Source organism: Chanodichthys erythropterus, chromosome 7 (genome assembly GCF_024489055.1).
Source record: "Chanodichthys erythropterus isolate Z2021 chromosome 7, ASM2448905v1, whole genome shotgun sequence".
Lineage (NCBI taxonomy): Eukaryota > Metazoa > Chordata > Actinopteri > Cypriniformes > Xenocyprididae > Chanodichthys > Chanodichthys erythropterus.
The window spans coordinates 34,081,273-34,096,705 of record NC_090227.1 but is presented as its reverse complement, the minus strand read 5'-3'; the positions used below and the strand labels follow the sequence as shown (position 1 = coordinate 34,096,705).

General features: G+C 37.0%; 1 protein-coding gene across 3 annotated transcripts; it reads left to right on the top strand.

Annotated features, from left to right (window-relative positions):
* The first annotated feature begins 230 nt into the window (after positions 1-230).
* ppcdc (phosphopantothenoylcysteine decarboxylase) lies at positions 231-13,098 on the top strand. 3 transcript variants are annotated; one of them, XR_010895442.1, is made up of 7 exons: positions 231-566; positions 2,252-2,347; positions 2,498-2,626; positions 2,729-2,897; positions 3,094-3,204; positions 3,823-7,451; positions 11,911-13,098. XR_010895442.1 is itself a non-coding variant. In XM_067389285.1 (6 exons), the coding sequence occupies exons 1-5, from the start codon at positions 420-422 to the stop codon at positions 3,168-3,170; spliced, it is 618 nt and encodes a 205-aa protein (XP_067245386.1). In that variant the 5' UTR covers positions 231-419; the 3' UTR covers positions 3,171-3,204; positions 11,911-13,098. The 3 variants fall into 3 exon arrangements, 1 of the variants encoding a protein (XP_067245386.1); XR_010895441.1 differs by having other exon boundaries at positions 3,094-7,451; XM_067389285.1 differs by lacking the exon at positions 3,823-7,451.
* The last annotated feature ends 2,335 nt before the right edge of the window (positions 13,099-15,433 follow it).

The window sequence follows — 15,433 nt, the reverse complement described above, 5'->3', positions numbered from 1 at the left end:
GATTATGGGTAGTATAATTCATCACGATTTTTTTTTTTTAAAACAAAGTTGAAATCATATTTCATTAACATTTTCATAGTTAAAGGCGTAAATCCTGTTATATTTAGGCACATTATCCGTTTTCCAGCTTCATAGAGCATTTTAATGCGTACACTTCCAGCCAGCGACGGCGCTGTGACGATGCGTTTACTTCAATGTTTACGGAAGTAGACCTAAACAAAACCTGAAGAATGAGCGACGGTTAAACGGGCTCTAAAGTCTGCTCATTAAATGTGCAATCTAAGTGTTCAATTAAATTCCTCATCCCGTACTACAATTTAAGTATGAGTGATACAAATATCATACCTTATAAAAGAAATGCTTTAGAAAGGGGAAGCTAATCAAGTAGAAAAAGACTATAGTTAACACGAAGATTAATAATGCAGCAGCAGGATTCTGATTCTGATCATAAACAACTAGAACTGCAAACAAATAGTACAAAATGTCATGTTCTGGTCGGTTTGACTGGCAGTGTAGCAGCACTCAAGGCGCCTTTGTTGGTAACACAACTACTTGAGATTCCAGGGGTAAGTGTATTTATATTCCAGCAGTTCAGACTATATTCATGATTTAAGCTGACAGCGCCACTGCTGTAGCCGAGTTCACAATGTCCTCCAATGTCATTTTCATTAAACATGTTTATCCACTAGAGAGTGCTATTTGTTTGAACATTACGAGTTATTTTAATGTGATCCCAGACCACAAAACCACTCATAATGATAAATTATTTGAAACGGAGGTTTTTACATGATCTGAAAGCTGAATAAATAAGCTTTCAATTGATCTATGGTTTGTAGGATAGGATTATATTTGGCCCAGATACAACTTTTTGAAAATCTGGAATTTTGCATGCATATGGAATGCATATTCACTCACAAAAATATTTTTTTTCCATATATATTTACGGTAGGAAATTTACAAAATATCTTCATGGAACATGATCTTTACTTAATATCCTAATGATTTTTGGCATAAAAGAAAAAATTATAATTTTGACCCATACAATGTTTTGTTGGCTATTGCTACAAATATACCTGTGCGACTTATGACTGGTTTTGTGGTCCAGGGTTTACTGAGTAAATAATAAACTCAAATTTTGAAATTAGATTTGTTTTATCACAATTAAGTGAAAATAGGGGTGAATTTAATTTAGCTCTTTTAGTTTGAGTGGATGTTTTCATTTTTGTCCTTTAAAATTAATAAAGTGGAGGATATTCAAAACATGATAGTGTTTTTAATGTGTCCATTTATTTATTTGGCTTACAAATAAATTGATCATATATTGGTGGATCCGAAATGGTCAATATTCATATTCATGCACTTTTATTAATATTTATTTTTAATCATTTATGGCTTATGATTTATCAGTTTTACTTTTGCTTTCATATATTTATGTACTTCTACTCTATAGATTAATTCTTATCATATTTTCAAGTATTTACTTGTTATTGTACCCTTACGGTTATTTTATATTTGAGATTGCTATGTTCAATTGTTCTTCAAGTGTTCTAGTGTGACAGGTCACGCTGACACGTTTGTGGTTAGACATTGGATGCCTGCCAAATACGGCAGAAGTGGTGTTTTTTAGAATTATTGCTCATTTGAATCTGATCAAAATATGTCTGTTATTTCTCGTGATGACGTATAAAAGGGTAAGATTTGCAAAATTCCCAAAGGGGGTCAAAACAACTCATATCTATTTTTGACATTGGGTAAAACCATTTAACCTTTCCTTTTAACAAAAACATCCGTTTGTGTGGGATGTAAATTTCCCTATATGCTCATGGTATAAAGCTGACCGGCTCATTGATAATTCAGCTTTTTCCCTCCTTTGCTCTCCTTGGCTTCTGCTTCTTGTCTCTTATCTGCAAATGTCTTAATTATTGCTCTTTTTGATCTTCATCTATTAGATACAATACTCTGGATTTTACAATACTCTAAATTGTATTATTAACTATTGACTAATACTTTGTGATGGTTATTTTACCTTTTGGTTTTATTAAGTATTTTCATTATCGATTAAAGTTTGCGTGTGAGGCTAAATTTAATTGTAATGAATAAATCATTTTTCATCAACTTTATCTACTGCCTGGATCTCATTTTCACAAGTTTTTGCATCATATATATATTTGATTTATTTATGTCAAATATCAGTCATGGTTAAAAGATTTCATGGGAGTTGAACAAATCTTTGTTCTGTTCTGTTCTCTAGGTTGATGTACGTGTGGTCACCACAGACCATGCAACTCATTTTTTCGATATCAGCGAAGTCCCTGTTTGTGTGTACAGAGATAAGGATGAGTGGGAGGTCAGTGCAGCCTTTGAAGAGGAAAAGATGCATTTTCATTAATCAAACAACAACATTATATTGTTTCCTGCTGTGGCGTTACATCAGTACATAAACTGACCTGATTTTTCAGAGAAGATATGAAAGGCTTTCCTTATATTTCTATGCTAGATATGGACAAAACGCTCGGACCCTGTGCTACATATTGAACTTAGACGGTGGGCAGATGTATTAGTGATTGCGCCACTGGATGCCAACACACTTGGCAAAATCGCCAGTGGAATATGTGACAACCTTTTGGTAGGTAATGTATTATTATTACATCGTTGGGCATTTTTGTTTGGATTTTATTCTATGTATCACTTATTATATAACTATGCTTACCCATTTTGTCCATGACAGACCTGTGTAGTGCGGGCCTGGGACACCAGCCGTCCTTTGCTCTTCTGTCCTGCAATGAACACAGCCATGTGGAATCACCCTATCACTGCACAGCAAGTGGCCACACTTAAAGGCTTTGGCTATGTTGAGATACCATGCATTGCCAAAAAACTTGTCTGTGGAGAAGAAGGTATCTTCCAAGAATGTGTTTTTACGAGGCAATTGCATTGATAAGGGAGAATGGAACAGATAAAAAAAAATTCTCATCAGTGTGTGAAAGTCACTCAAGCATTATTCGTAAACTGAACATCAAACAGATGTTATCTGACAGGCTTTGATTAATTTAATTAGCATTTCTTATGTTTTGGCTCGTCTTACATTCACAGGTAAAGGTGCCATGGCAGAGGTTTCAACTATTGTTGAAACTATCAAACAGTACATCCAGACACGTCCTCCTGAATGACCTCGGACTAAACGTACCAGGGCCAGCGGGCAAGGTTATCCACACATTGTTATTATTATTCATGCTCTATCTTCTATTACATTTTAACCTGGATTTTGCCATGAAAAGCTGGCATAGCATTTAGAAACATTCATTTATAGTTCTTTGTAATGCTTTTATTCATTATATCCATTGGATTTTGCAAAGAAACTTCACATGAATTGTTCTTTCGGTATTGAAAACATTACTTTTCATTAAGTGCCACAGTTTAGCTTAGCTGAATGTCAATATTGTTTAATCTTTAGATCCCTTATGCAATAGTAGCTTATCCTCAATATGTAACTTATTATGATAGATGATCAGAAACTGACATGTCAACACTGTAAAATATAAACTGTTGAGTTAAAAAGTTAAAATTCAAAGCGACTTGATGCATTAAGATTTTTAAGTTCTCTCAACCCCTAAGTAACACTATGTTTTTTCAATCTAAATTTGTTCGTGCAAAATTCCTCATTCAACCAACAAAAAATCACCAAGACTACTACATATTTCTTGTTCAGCAAATTTTCAATTAGTATCACAATAAATTGATCTATCATTTTGATAGTTGTACATATTATTCTTATAGGACACTTAATATGTTAAATGAACCATGCTATCTTTGTTTGTGAAGGAGCAATCGTCCTAAAAAGCAAACATATTCAGGACCTCAACACTGGACACACAAACCTCAGGAACGGTGACAACGGTGACAAAGAAATGAGCTCTTAACAACAAGTAACTAACAATAATTACAAAACACCAACAAAAGTTTTAATAAAGACAGCAAACAGCAAAATGTTTCATAAATATTGTTTAATATGAAATGTTGTTTAACTAGTTGGGACAACATTTGGGGGATTTGTGTAACTCAATAGGTTCTGTAATCTGGAAAATATGTAGTTTCTTTTTTACAGTGTGTTGATATTTATTTTAAGGCAACAACATATTCATGATTGATGTAGTTTACATGATAAATTAACTGCTTTAAATGTTGGAAGTGTACGTGACCTAGTTGACATACATGTCCTCTCTGTGAAATTACACCTCTAAGCGAGGGTCTCAGAGGTCGAGTGAGGGGCCTCTAACCGCAACAGTAGCAAGCGGTCATGAAAATAGCCTCAGGTTGTACTAGGAGATACTGATGTACTTAACACCTCCAAATATCTTGTTTTTACAGATGTATATCCTGTTTGCAGGTTACCGTTAGAAATGGGTTCCATCTATTATTTACATGTGGTTAACCACCTTTATTCTCATTAGGCACCAAAAGCACATGCATAGATACTATATAATTGCCTTAGATTTGGATTAAAATAATAATAAAAGAGGTTTCATCTGAAAGCTTTGTAGAATTATTGAGTGCCGTACATGGGTGATTCTTCAATTAGGGAAACATTACTGTCCCCTTGTAAGATCAAGGAGTTTTTTTTTTTCTCCTAATTTTTAGTGTTATAATGTTAAATTTCCTAGTATAATATTTTGTTGATTATCCTGCCGAGACTTTTAGTATATAAGTAAAAGTGTTAAATGGGAAATTCCTCTTTGCACTGCCTAAAACCTATTCTCAATCAATTTATTTGTCTCTTGTTCCATTTACCTACTTTCTCTGCATAAACCTTTCCTTCATCCTGATCATTCTTCTTTTGTTTCTTTCTCTAAGCTAAAGATTTATAAAATGTCAACATGCATGTCTGACATTGGGGTTAGAACAAAGGGTGTATCTGTGTCTCTACAGTTTAAAAGGATAGATAACATCCTGCTAATGTGCGTATAGGGATAAACAGCTTATAAGAGCTTTTATACAATCCTTGAAATGGTTTTTGAGAGACACAAAGTTCAAAAACAACTTTCTCTTGACCAGAGTCACGTTGGGTTTAATAATCAGTCCAGAACAGCAATGTAACCCTTTATATACACTCACTGGCCACTTTATTAGGTACACCTTGCCAGTACTAGGTTGGACCACCTTTTGCCTCAGAACTACCTTAAAGGTGCCATTGAATGTTTTTTTACAAGATGTAATATAAGTCTAAAGTGTCCCCTGAATGTGTCTGTGAAGTTTCATCTCAAAATACCCCATAGATTTTTTTTAATTAATTTTTTTAACTGCATATTTTGGGGCATCATTAAATATGAGCCGATTTATGCTGCGCGGCCCCTTTAATTCTAGTGCTCTCCACCCACGGAGCTCGCGCTTGCCTTAAACAGTGCATAAACAAAGTTTACACAGCTAATATCACCCTCAAATGGATCTTTACAAAGTGTTCGTCATGCATGCGTCGGATTATGTGAGTATTGTATTTATTTGGATGTTTACATTTGATTCTGAATGAATTTGAGGCTAATGCTACGCTGTTGGAGAGATTTATAAAGAATGAAATTGTGTTTATGAATTATACAGACTGCAAGTGTTTAAAAATGAAAATAGCAACGGCTCTTGTCTCTGTGAATACAGTAAGAAACGATGGTAACTTTAACCACATTTAACAGTACATTAGCAACATGCTAACGAAACATTTAGAAAGACAGTTTACAAATATCACTAAAAATATCATGCTATCATGGATCATGTCAGTTATTACCGCTCCATCTGCCATTTTTCGCTATTGTCCTTGCTTGCTTACCTAGTCTGATGATTCACCTGTGCAGATCCAGACGTTACTTGTCTAATGCCTTTTATAATGTTGGGAACATGGGCTGGCATATGCAAATATTGGGGGTGTACACCCAACTGTTACGTAACAGTCGGTGTTATGTTGAGATTCGCCTGTTCTTCAGAGGTCTTTTAAACAAATGAGATTTATATAAGAAGGAGTATACAATGGAGTTTGAGACTCACTGTATGTCATTTCCATGTACTGAACTCCTGTTATTCAACTATGCCAAGATAAATTAAATTTTTAATTCTAGGGCACCTTTAATTCTTCATGGCATAGATTCAGCAAGGTGCCAGAAACATTCCTCAGAGATTTTAGGCCATATTGACATGATAACATCACACAGTTGCTGCAGATTTGTCTGCTACATATCCAAGATGTGACTCTCACGTTCCACCACATCCCAAAGGTGCTCTACTGGATTGAGATCTGGTGACTGTGGAGGCCATTTGAGTGTAATGAACTCATTGTCATGTTCAAGAAACCAGTTTGAGATGATTTGAGCTTTGTAACATGTCACGTTATCCTGCTGGAAGTAGCCAACAGAAGAAGGGTACACTGTGGTCATAAAGGGATGGACAAGGTCTGCAACAATACTCAGGCTGTGGCATTTAAACAATGCTCAGCTACTTCATGGTTCAACATGTTGTAAGTTCAGAGATGCTCTTCTGCAGACCTCAGTTGTAACGAGTGGTTATTGGAGTTACTGTTTCCTCTCTGTCAGCTCGAAGCAGTCTGGCCATTCTCCTCTGACCTCTGGCATCAACAAGGCACTTTCACTCACAGAACTGCCACTCACTGCAGATGTTCTCTCTTTTTTTTACCTTCTCTGTAAACCCTAGACATGTTTGTGCATGAAAATCTCAGTAGATCAGCAGTTTCTGAAATACTCAGACCAGTCTGAAACCAACAACCATGCCATGTTCAAAGTCACTTATATCACATTTCTTCCCCATTTTGATGCTCAGTTTGAACTTCAGCAGAACGTCTTGACCATGTCTACATGCTGCCATTGGCTGATTAGATATTTGCATTAACTAGCAATTGAACAGGTGTACCTAATAAAGTGGCCGGTGAGTGTATATAACTTTTATAAAATTATTGCCAATGCAATATTTTTATATTTTGTTTTCCATTTTTACTATTACATTATTTTATGCTTCAAATTTGCTGTTCTGTTTAGATTGTGCAGAAAAAAATGACTTCTGTTGAGACAACTTACCCCTTTACATGTCTCACCATTTAAACATATTGTAATTCTTCAATAGTTTTTTTGTTTTGTTTTTTTTTTTCATATAGAAATGATCATTGTTAATATAACATTGGCATAATGGAAAATTGCATCATATCAAAGAATCAATAGTTTTTGTGTTAGTTCAGTCAGGAACCCGTGGTAGGAGATGATGCAAGTACTGGCACATTAAATTTCAACATTTAATCAAAACAATTGTTCATCCTTATTTGTTTAGCAAAGCAGCTGAGGTGTTGTCAGTGCTGCTTTTCACACAGTCCCCTGTCTGATGCGGTGTCCTCCTGTCATTGGCTGCCAAGCCAGACTTTAAAAACAGGCACTTCGGCAGGAGGGGAAACGTTTGTCAAGCAGGTACTGGAAGGGAGTGAAATCAACTGAGCATAATGTAGAGGAGGCTCTTTTTGAAATGCCTTTTGTGGAGGGGTAACAGGAAACAACATGGGAAATATATTGCGAAACAACAAGAACCAATCTATTGCACAATTCTGGTGCACTTATGTTCTCGTCTCCTTTTACTCTTTTGCGCACTCAGAGCAACAACAAAAATTAACAATCAACATTTATTCCAGTTTTGTTCACGTGCAACCTAATGTTTCATAATCACACAAAGGACTTTCATGCACACCCGGGGCTCAGGTGTACCCCAGCAGATTGCTTTATGTTGGAGGTGTCACTAGGTTGAGTAAACACTTGTCACATTTCCTGCTTGTAGCCCTTTGGGGATATTGACAGGCCCTTGGCGCTGCTTCCCCAGGTAGCTGAAATGTAATACAGACATGGCTGATGTAACTCCACAGCTGAGTGAACTCATAACTCCTGACTCGAGCACATGAGCTGGCACGGTTTCATCACTCATTCTAAACATATCACACGTTCAAAGTAAACACATTCAAACTAGCACAATTGTGCTGCTGCTGCTAATGCTAAAAAATGTACTGCTGTAAATGAACACAGCAGGAAATATTTGAGAAAAAACGCTAACCCTGCAGGTTCATTTATAAATATACTAGTACATAATACATGTACTGACGTCAATTTATTCTTGGTTTAGCGTGATATGTTAAAAATGTAGAATAAACATAAACTTAGTTTAATAAAAGTATTGTTCAATACTAGTTCATGCCTTAAAGGGATAGTTTACCCAAAAATTAAAATTCTGTCATCATTTATTCACCCTCATGTTGTTCCAAACCGGTAAGACTTTCATTCATCTTCGGAACACAAATGAATATATTTTTAATAAAGTCGGAGCGATTTCTGTCCCTCCATTGACAGCTATGCAACTACCATTTTGATGCTTCAAAAAGTTCAGAGATTGTAAAACTAATAGGCCACGTACACACTGTAAGTTTCAGGAGTGACAACCAAAGTTAAATGAGTAAATTATCGTGTGTACGGAACACGATTCGCTCTAGAAAAAGCATGATTGACAGCTTGGAATCCATAGCGACGTTCTGGCGTCTCTCGTGTTTGGTATCCGTTATTGTTACCTAAGTAATATTACATATATGACAAAACACTTGTTATTTTCTGTAATTTAACTAAACACAGTATCATTCATTATAAGCAGGGTTGCCAGGTTTTCACAACAAAACCGGCCCAATTGCTCCTCAAAACTAGCCCAATCGCATTTCAGGGGGGTTCCACAGTAAAAATCACGTTCTGGGGGGTAAAATTAGCATTTTTGGCGGGACTCCACAGGTAAAATTTGCATTCCAGGGACTAAATTTCACGTTATTTTGGGTCAATTCAACCCGCGAACACGAAAAACAACCCTTGGCAACAGTGTAAAAGTAGCCCAATTCTGCGGGAAAACCGCGGAATTGGTAACGCTGATTATAAGTGTTTTTGTGCTTGTTGTTTAAACTTGTTTCATAAAGTGAACGGGTTTATGGAGTAGGCCTAATTAAAGTGAGCAGACATGAATCGCGATATTTTGGTCTTATTTTCAGCATAAAGCATTTGGATTTATTTCGGTTTATTATGGGCTTGCAGATTTTTTCTAGCAAGATTTGGCAACTCGAATGCGTCAAGGCTCATGCTTTCATTGCGATTCACCGCACATACAGAAGAGAGACACAAAACGTCATTGTAACGAGGTTAGTAGATATAGGAAGAAGGAGGCGGGAACCGGCGAACATTCAACAAAACTTTAATATAAAATAAACAAACAAAACGAAAGTAATGCCGGCAGACCCTCGAAGGACGTCTGCCGGCCACACAAACATAACAAAACATAAAATAAAGTCCAGGCCTGGTCCTCTCTCGTCCTTCATTGTAGTCGCTCCTCCTTTTATGCCTCCGGAGCTCCTCCGTGAGAGACTCGAGGCCGGCACGCCTCGCAGGTGACGCTCATTATCACTCGCGTCACCGGCCTCGCGCCGTTCCCTCACGGCTCTCGCCCGCCCTGCTCGTCACATACCCCCAACGCCCCTCGCAGGCCGGGGGGTACCTCCGAGACTGCGCTCTACTCCCCCCCGGGGCCTGTCTCGGCGGCCGCAGCACCTGGGGGTAAGGACAGACGAGACGAGAGAAAGGAGACGGAAGCAAGGGGAGCGACAGGACGAAAGAGGGGAGAGAGGAAAAAGAAAAAAAAAATTCTTGGTCCGGTTCCCCGACACACTGCCGCTTGGTCCTCAGCCTGCCGAGAGGCTCTTCTTCGCGGTGCCATGCGGTGGCACTGGACGCTCGGTGGACGGCCCGATCCTCGAACGCCTCCTGGCGGCCGGCGATGGCTCCTCCGACTGAGGGCAGCCGGCAGCGAGTCCCCCGTTCCCTGCTCCTCCCCTTTATGGCGGACGGCAGCAGGCTCCGGCCCACGGCGAACGGCGGCGACTCCTCCGCTCCCTCTTGGACGGCAGCCACCCCACCTCGTCCCAGGGGCACGGCCTCGAGCTCTCCGTCCCACCTTTCACAAGGCTCCAGTACCACCGCTTCGGGCAGCCTCTCGCGGTCTTCACTCCCGCGCTGCCCGAACTCCGCAGCACCGCGATCCCCCTCAGCAGCGAGGGCTCTCCGACAGCATGTCCCTCCTTCCTCCCGGGTTTCGGCACCAATGTAACGAGGTTAGTAGATATAGGAAGAAGGAGGCGGGAACCGGCGAACATTCAACAAAACTTTAATATAAAATAAACAAACAAAACGAAAGTAATGCCGGCAGACCCTCGAAGGACGTCTGCCGGCCACACAAACATAACAAAACATAAAATAAAGTCCAGGCCTGGTCCTCTCTCGTCCTTCATTGTAGTCGCTCCTCCTTTTATGCCTCCGGAGCTCCTCCGTGAGAGACTCGAGGCCGGCACGCCTCGCAGGTGACGCTCATTATCACTCGCGTCACCGGCCTCGCGCCGTTCCCTCACGGCTCTCGCCCGCCCTGCTCGTCACAGTCATTAACAACTAATTATATTTTTCGGGAGTTAATACGGTTGTAGAATGCGGTTGTCACACCTGTATTTTACTGAACTGTGTGTGTACAGAACACGATTAAGCACTAAAAGGTGAACTGACAACCGAATTTAGCTGCAGTGTGTACATGGCCTATATGTACTGAGTGGTTTATATGATGAACAGATTGAATTTAGGCTTTTATTCACATATAAACATTGATCAGCAAACATAAACAGAAGCTCAACCGAACCTGCTTCACACTTCTCTTGGGGAAGCTCAAATGTGCTGCGTAACAGACAAGAATAAAGCTCATTGGTTCTCACACGTGTCAAGCAAACATGCTTGAGCTTCTGTTTACCATAACTGATATGTGGAGTTGATGAATGTTTATATGTGAATAAAAGCCTGAATTAAATCTGTTCGTCATATAAAACGACTTGAGTCTCTTTGGACTAAACCACTCAATTCATATGGATTAGTTTAACGATGTATTTATGAACTTTTTGAAGCATCAAAGTGGTAGTTGCATAGCTGTCAATGGAGGGACAGAAATCACTTAAAATATCTACATTTGTGTAGTCTTACGGGTTTGGAACGACATGAGGGTGAGTAAATGATGACACAATTTTAATTTTGGGGTGAACTAACCCTTTAACTAATGTTAATTAATTGAACCTTATTGTAAAGTGTTACCAGCATTCTGTAAAACAGTTGTTAAGATGTGCCTGATAAGCATTGCAATCATTGACTTTTCACTATCACCTACCTATCATATTTTCTGTTGTTTCCTTCCTTATGGGTGTTTACTGATTTCCAAGATATTTCAATACAATTCCTAACTGTAACTGAAAAAAAAAACACTAACAGCTTATTTGACACCATAAAAGTCACTTCCCACAAAAATCCATGGTTGTTTCATATTATTGTAGTTTTATTTTTATATAAATAGTAAAATGTAAAGTGGCAGAATGCTTGTGTATGTAAAAGCACAACATTGAGGTGTAAAAACGCTACAACTTCCTAAGGGTCACATGTAGAACATTTTGCGCATACTTTTTTGAGAATTAAAAAACCTCATCTCTCCCCACCCCCTCCCCAGAACTGGTTTAATCTGTCACAACTGTCATGCTAACTGGAAGCACTCATGCCTCGGCTTCCTTTTTCTTTTATCTAGCCTAGTTATTTGATGACCTTTGTTCTCCCTCTCAGTATTGTTCTCTTCTTTGATTGTTTGGAGGTTTTAGATAAAATGGCAAATGATTATGGTTTCCGTATAAGAAAAATAGCGAAGTCATGAAGCTTCACATTATGCAAAAAAGTGCTTTTTTGAATACTTCTGGACAAGGAGAAGTATAGCCAAAGAATAAGTGTTAGACAACTGACCTGAATCATTTAACAGCATCGTTTTCATCTTCCCTTATAGGGATTTATATAAAAAGATCACCTGGTGACATCTGTTGATCGGCTGTAACACCATGGAAACTGGAAGTGCAAGGTGTTGTAGGAAATCCTGTAGAGACCCTGTTCCTGAGGAAAGATCACTCCCTGGGGAACATGCGGTCTTACGGAGGACATCAACTTGTCTAGACTATGTAGTTGCAATCTCAACATGCAAACAATTAAACACAGTTGACAGATGTACTGTGTAAATTGAAAGCCATCACGGATAAAAATGTGTCGGAAAACTTTAATACTAAAGCTCAAAATACTGTTCATTGTCAGTTAACAGCCATTATCCATTTCTCTTTATGTAAAAAAACATGTATTCATATATTAATTACAATAGGACTTACTGTACATTGGTGAAAAAATGTGTGAGTGTATCTGATTCATTCCACATATAAATTATTTTGCAACCAAAATAAACACATTATATATATATTCTGCTAATAAATGACCTAAATCTGGCCTCTTATACCATTGGCCAACCATTAACTCCAGCATGATGACAGGGTTCAATAAACAACAGGCATCTCTGCTATCTGTGTTGTGTCAAACCTGAAATGCAGAGGTTCCTTGGGGGGAAAAACTTTAAAACTTCAAAGAATCCTCCAGATTAGCCCTTCATCACATACCAGATTTTATTATAGTGTAAAACTAGAGCTGGTGTTTCTTAAAGGGCTAGTTCACCCAAAAATAAAGATTTTGGTAACACTTTACCATAAGGTTTATTTGTCTGTCACATTAGTTAACTACCGTAGTTAATATGAACTATCAATGAACAACACTACTGCAACATTTATTAATCTCAGTTAGTGTTAATCTCACATTTTTAAGATCAAAAGTTGTAGCCTATCTGTTAACATTAGTAAATGCACTGTGAACTAACCTGAACATTAACTTTTTTTTTAAACTAGCATTAACAAAGGTTAATTAACGCTGTAAGAATATATTGCACATTCTTAGTTCATGTTAGTTAATGTATTAACTAATGTTAAAAAATTAGACATTAATGTAAAGTGTTATCAAGTTTTCTTTTCTCATTTTCCTTTAATCCATACAATTGAAGTCAGTGAGATCCATTTTTTTTACTTCATTGGTTGCCATTATATGAAAAAAAAATGTGGATTAAAAATGTATACATTTTTTCCCACAAATTTTGCTCTGTTGTTCTGAATGAGACACACGCAAAGTGGTATTCTTCAAATCTTCAGATTTATTGAATGCACACAGGGAATATATATATATATATATATATATATATATATATATATATGAGATATAATTAATTTTGAAGTTTTTTATGTGGTTTTTATAATCAATTAACACTGCTTTTGTCATTTTTTACAAGATGGACGAAATTTGTCACCAAAAAAGTTGTTCGGTTTAACCAAAATTTCTCTTATACCGAATGACGATATTTTCAAACAATGCTAACAGGCTGATATCTAGCTAGCTAGCTAGTTACATTGCTAGCTAGTTAACAAAAGGACAATCAATTATTTTATATTTAGTAAAAGTTTTTAAAATATTACAACATTACACGTTTTATAGCGGTTGTACCGAATGACCTGATGTTTCGGGACACGCGTATGAGCAAGTGAAAACATGAATTTTTAAATTTTTTAAAAGAAAGTTAGTTACTTTGCTTCACGACCATTTGGTCCTTTGCAGTTGTCTGAATGATGTCACATCCTATCATGATATTGATCGCATGACTTGATCCAAAATGGTCCCAAAATGGTCATAACAAAGCAACGATTTTGTTCTATGTTGATATATGATGTTATAAAATCATGCCAGAATAAAAAAATATATACATTTATTACATTTTAAGATATTTTAATCTCCAGATGAAATGGCTGTATTGGACTATATTGGCATTTAAATATTTGTACCTCTTTTCAAGATCAAATGCGTCAATCATTACAAAAATACAAGAGATGATATACATAACAAAACTCTTTTGTGCCACAGTGCACATATACAGGAAGCATTATTTATAATAAGATAAGCAAAGTAAACAATATACTAAAAGCGTGATGGGGGATTTCAAATTTTCACTTATTACTGCAGAAGCGTCTTTTAAAGTGCTCTGTAGTAAAAGGGTCATGTTTGATAAGACAGATGAAGTAAATGGATAACTGATGTGCCTTATTTATGTCTGTGTAACGAATTAAAGCAACTTTGTCCTTCCAAGCAATGTTTACTTTTCCTTATCTGGGTCAAATGCTTATAAGACATCCTTCTATGATTACATAGAGCAATTTTCATAAGGGTTTTTATAATTAGAGGAAGTGCTGTGAAGTTATTGACCATACATGTTTGCCCTCAACCAATTTATTATTCAAGATGATACAATATATCTGATACTAACACGCATGTTGATATCAAAGCTCTTGACCTTTGTGAGGACAAGGAGGTAATGGAACATATTGAGTGAAGGCTGGGAATTTTCCTTCCATGTGAGTTCTGATAATCACTACAAACGTACAATTTTATACACTTTATAGAATCTTTATGAAAGGAGGTGTGTATTGAGTATTTTCATCAGATCTACAGCAGACGGATTAGAAGCATTCTCCAGAAAGCATTTTTCACCCACACTCTAAAAAATGATGGGTTGTTTCAACCCAAATATGGACAAACCCAACCATTTAAAAATTTAACTCAAAGGTTGGATTTTTCCATTTTTTAGCCTAATTTGGGTTGACACAACCCAGCATTTTTAGAATGCACATGAAACAGTATCCATACATTGCCATTTATGGTATGGACAAAAACAGTTAACAAAAAAATTCACAGTGTTTTGTAGAAGAAAGAAAGTCATACACGTTTGGAATGACATGAGGGTGATTGATGACAGAAGATTCATTTTTGGGTGATCTGTCCCTTTAAAAGATCATACTTATTGGTCAGTGATGTATTCACTTTTAACTCAATATAAAATATATTTAAAGTCACCGTGAAATCAAAATGGACATTTTGTATGGACATATTTTTTTATGGAATATTGCAGTATTTATTATACATGATTTATCCATACAAATCATTATTTAAAAAAAATAATTATTTGAATAATAATAATAATGTGCCCTCATAATATTATAGTATTAAAAAATAAGTTTGTTGGCGTTCATCAATGCGAGGGCGAGACAAACTGTCAGTCACATGACATCACAGCAATAGCAAACCACAACCATGATCCGATCAATTCCAGATGGACAATATCAAGTCCCGCCCCTACATTTTTTCTTGTTTCACTCGGATATACGTTACAATAGGATAATAAGACTATCGCAACTTCCATTTTATGCTGACTCTAAGCATATATTTAAGTAAAGAACCTTTGATTTTGTAATACTTCTGTACAGCAGTATTGCAATAAAGAAGTACTGCAAAATCAGCATTACAATGTGAACACTGTGAGATTTACCTACAGTGCAGTTTCAAATTTTTCGGAATTCTTCTTCCCACATTTTAGCAGAGTATAATGTCTTATTTTA

Excerpts from the sequence above, each read along its gene's own strand:
- ppcdc (XM_067389285.1), top strand. The coding sequence starts at position 420 with ATGCAGCAGCAGGATTCTGATTCTGATCATAAACAACTAGAACTGCAA. Across the intron at positions 567-2,251 it reads AACTACTTGAGATTCCAGGG|GTTGATGTACGTGTGGTCAC; the intron begins GTAAGTGTATTT and ends TCTGTTCTCTAG. Across the intron at positions 2,627-2,728 it reads GAATATGTGACAACCTTTTG|ACCTGTGTAGTGCGGGCCTG; the intron begins GTAGGTAATGTA and ends TGTCCATGACAG.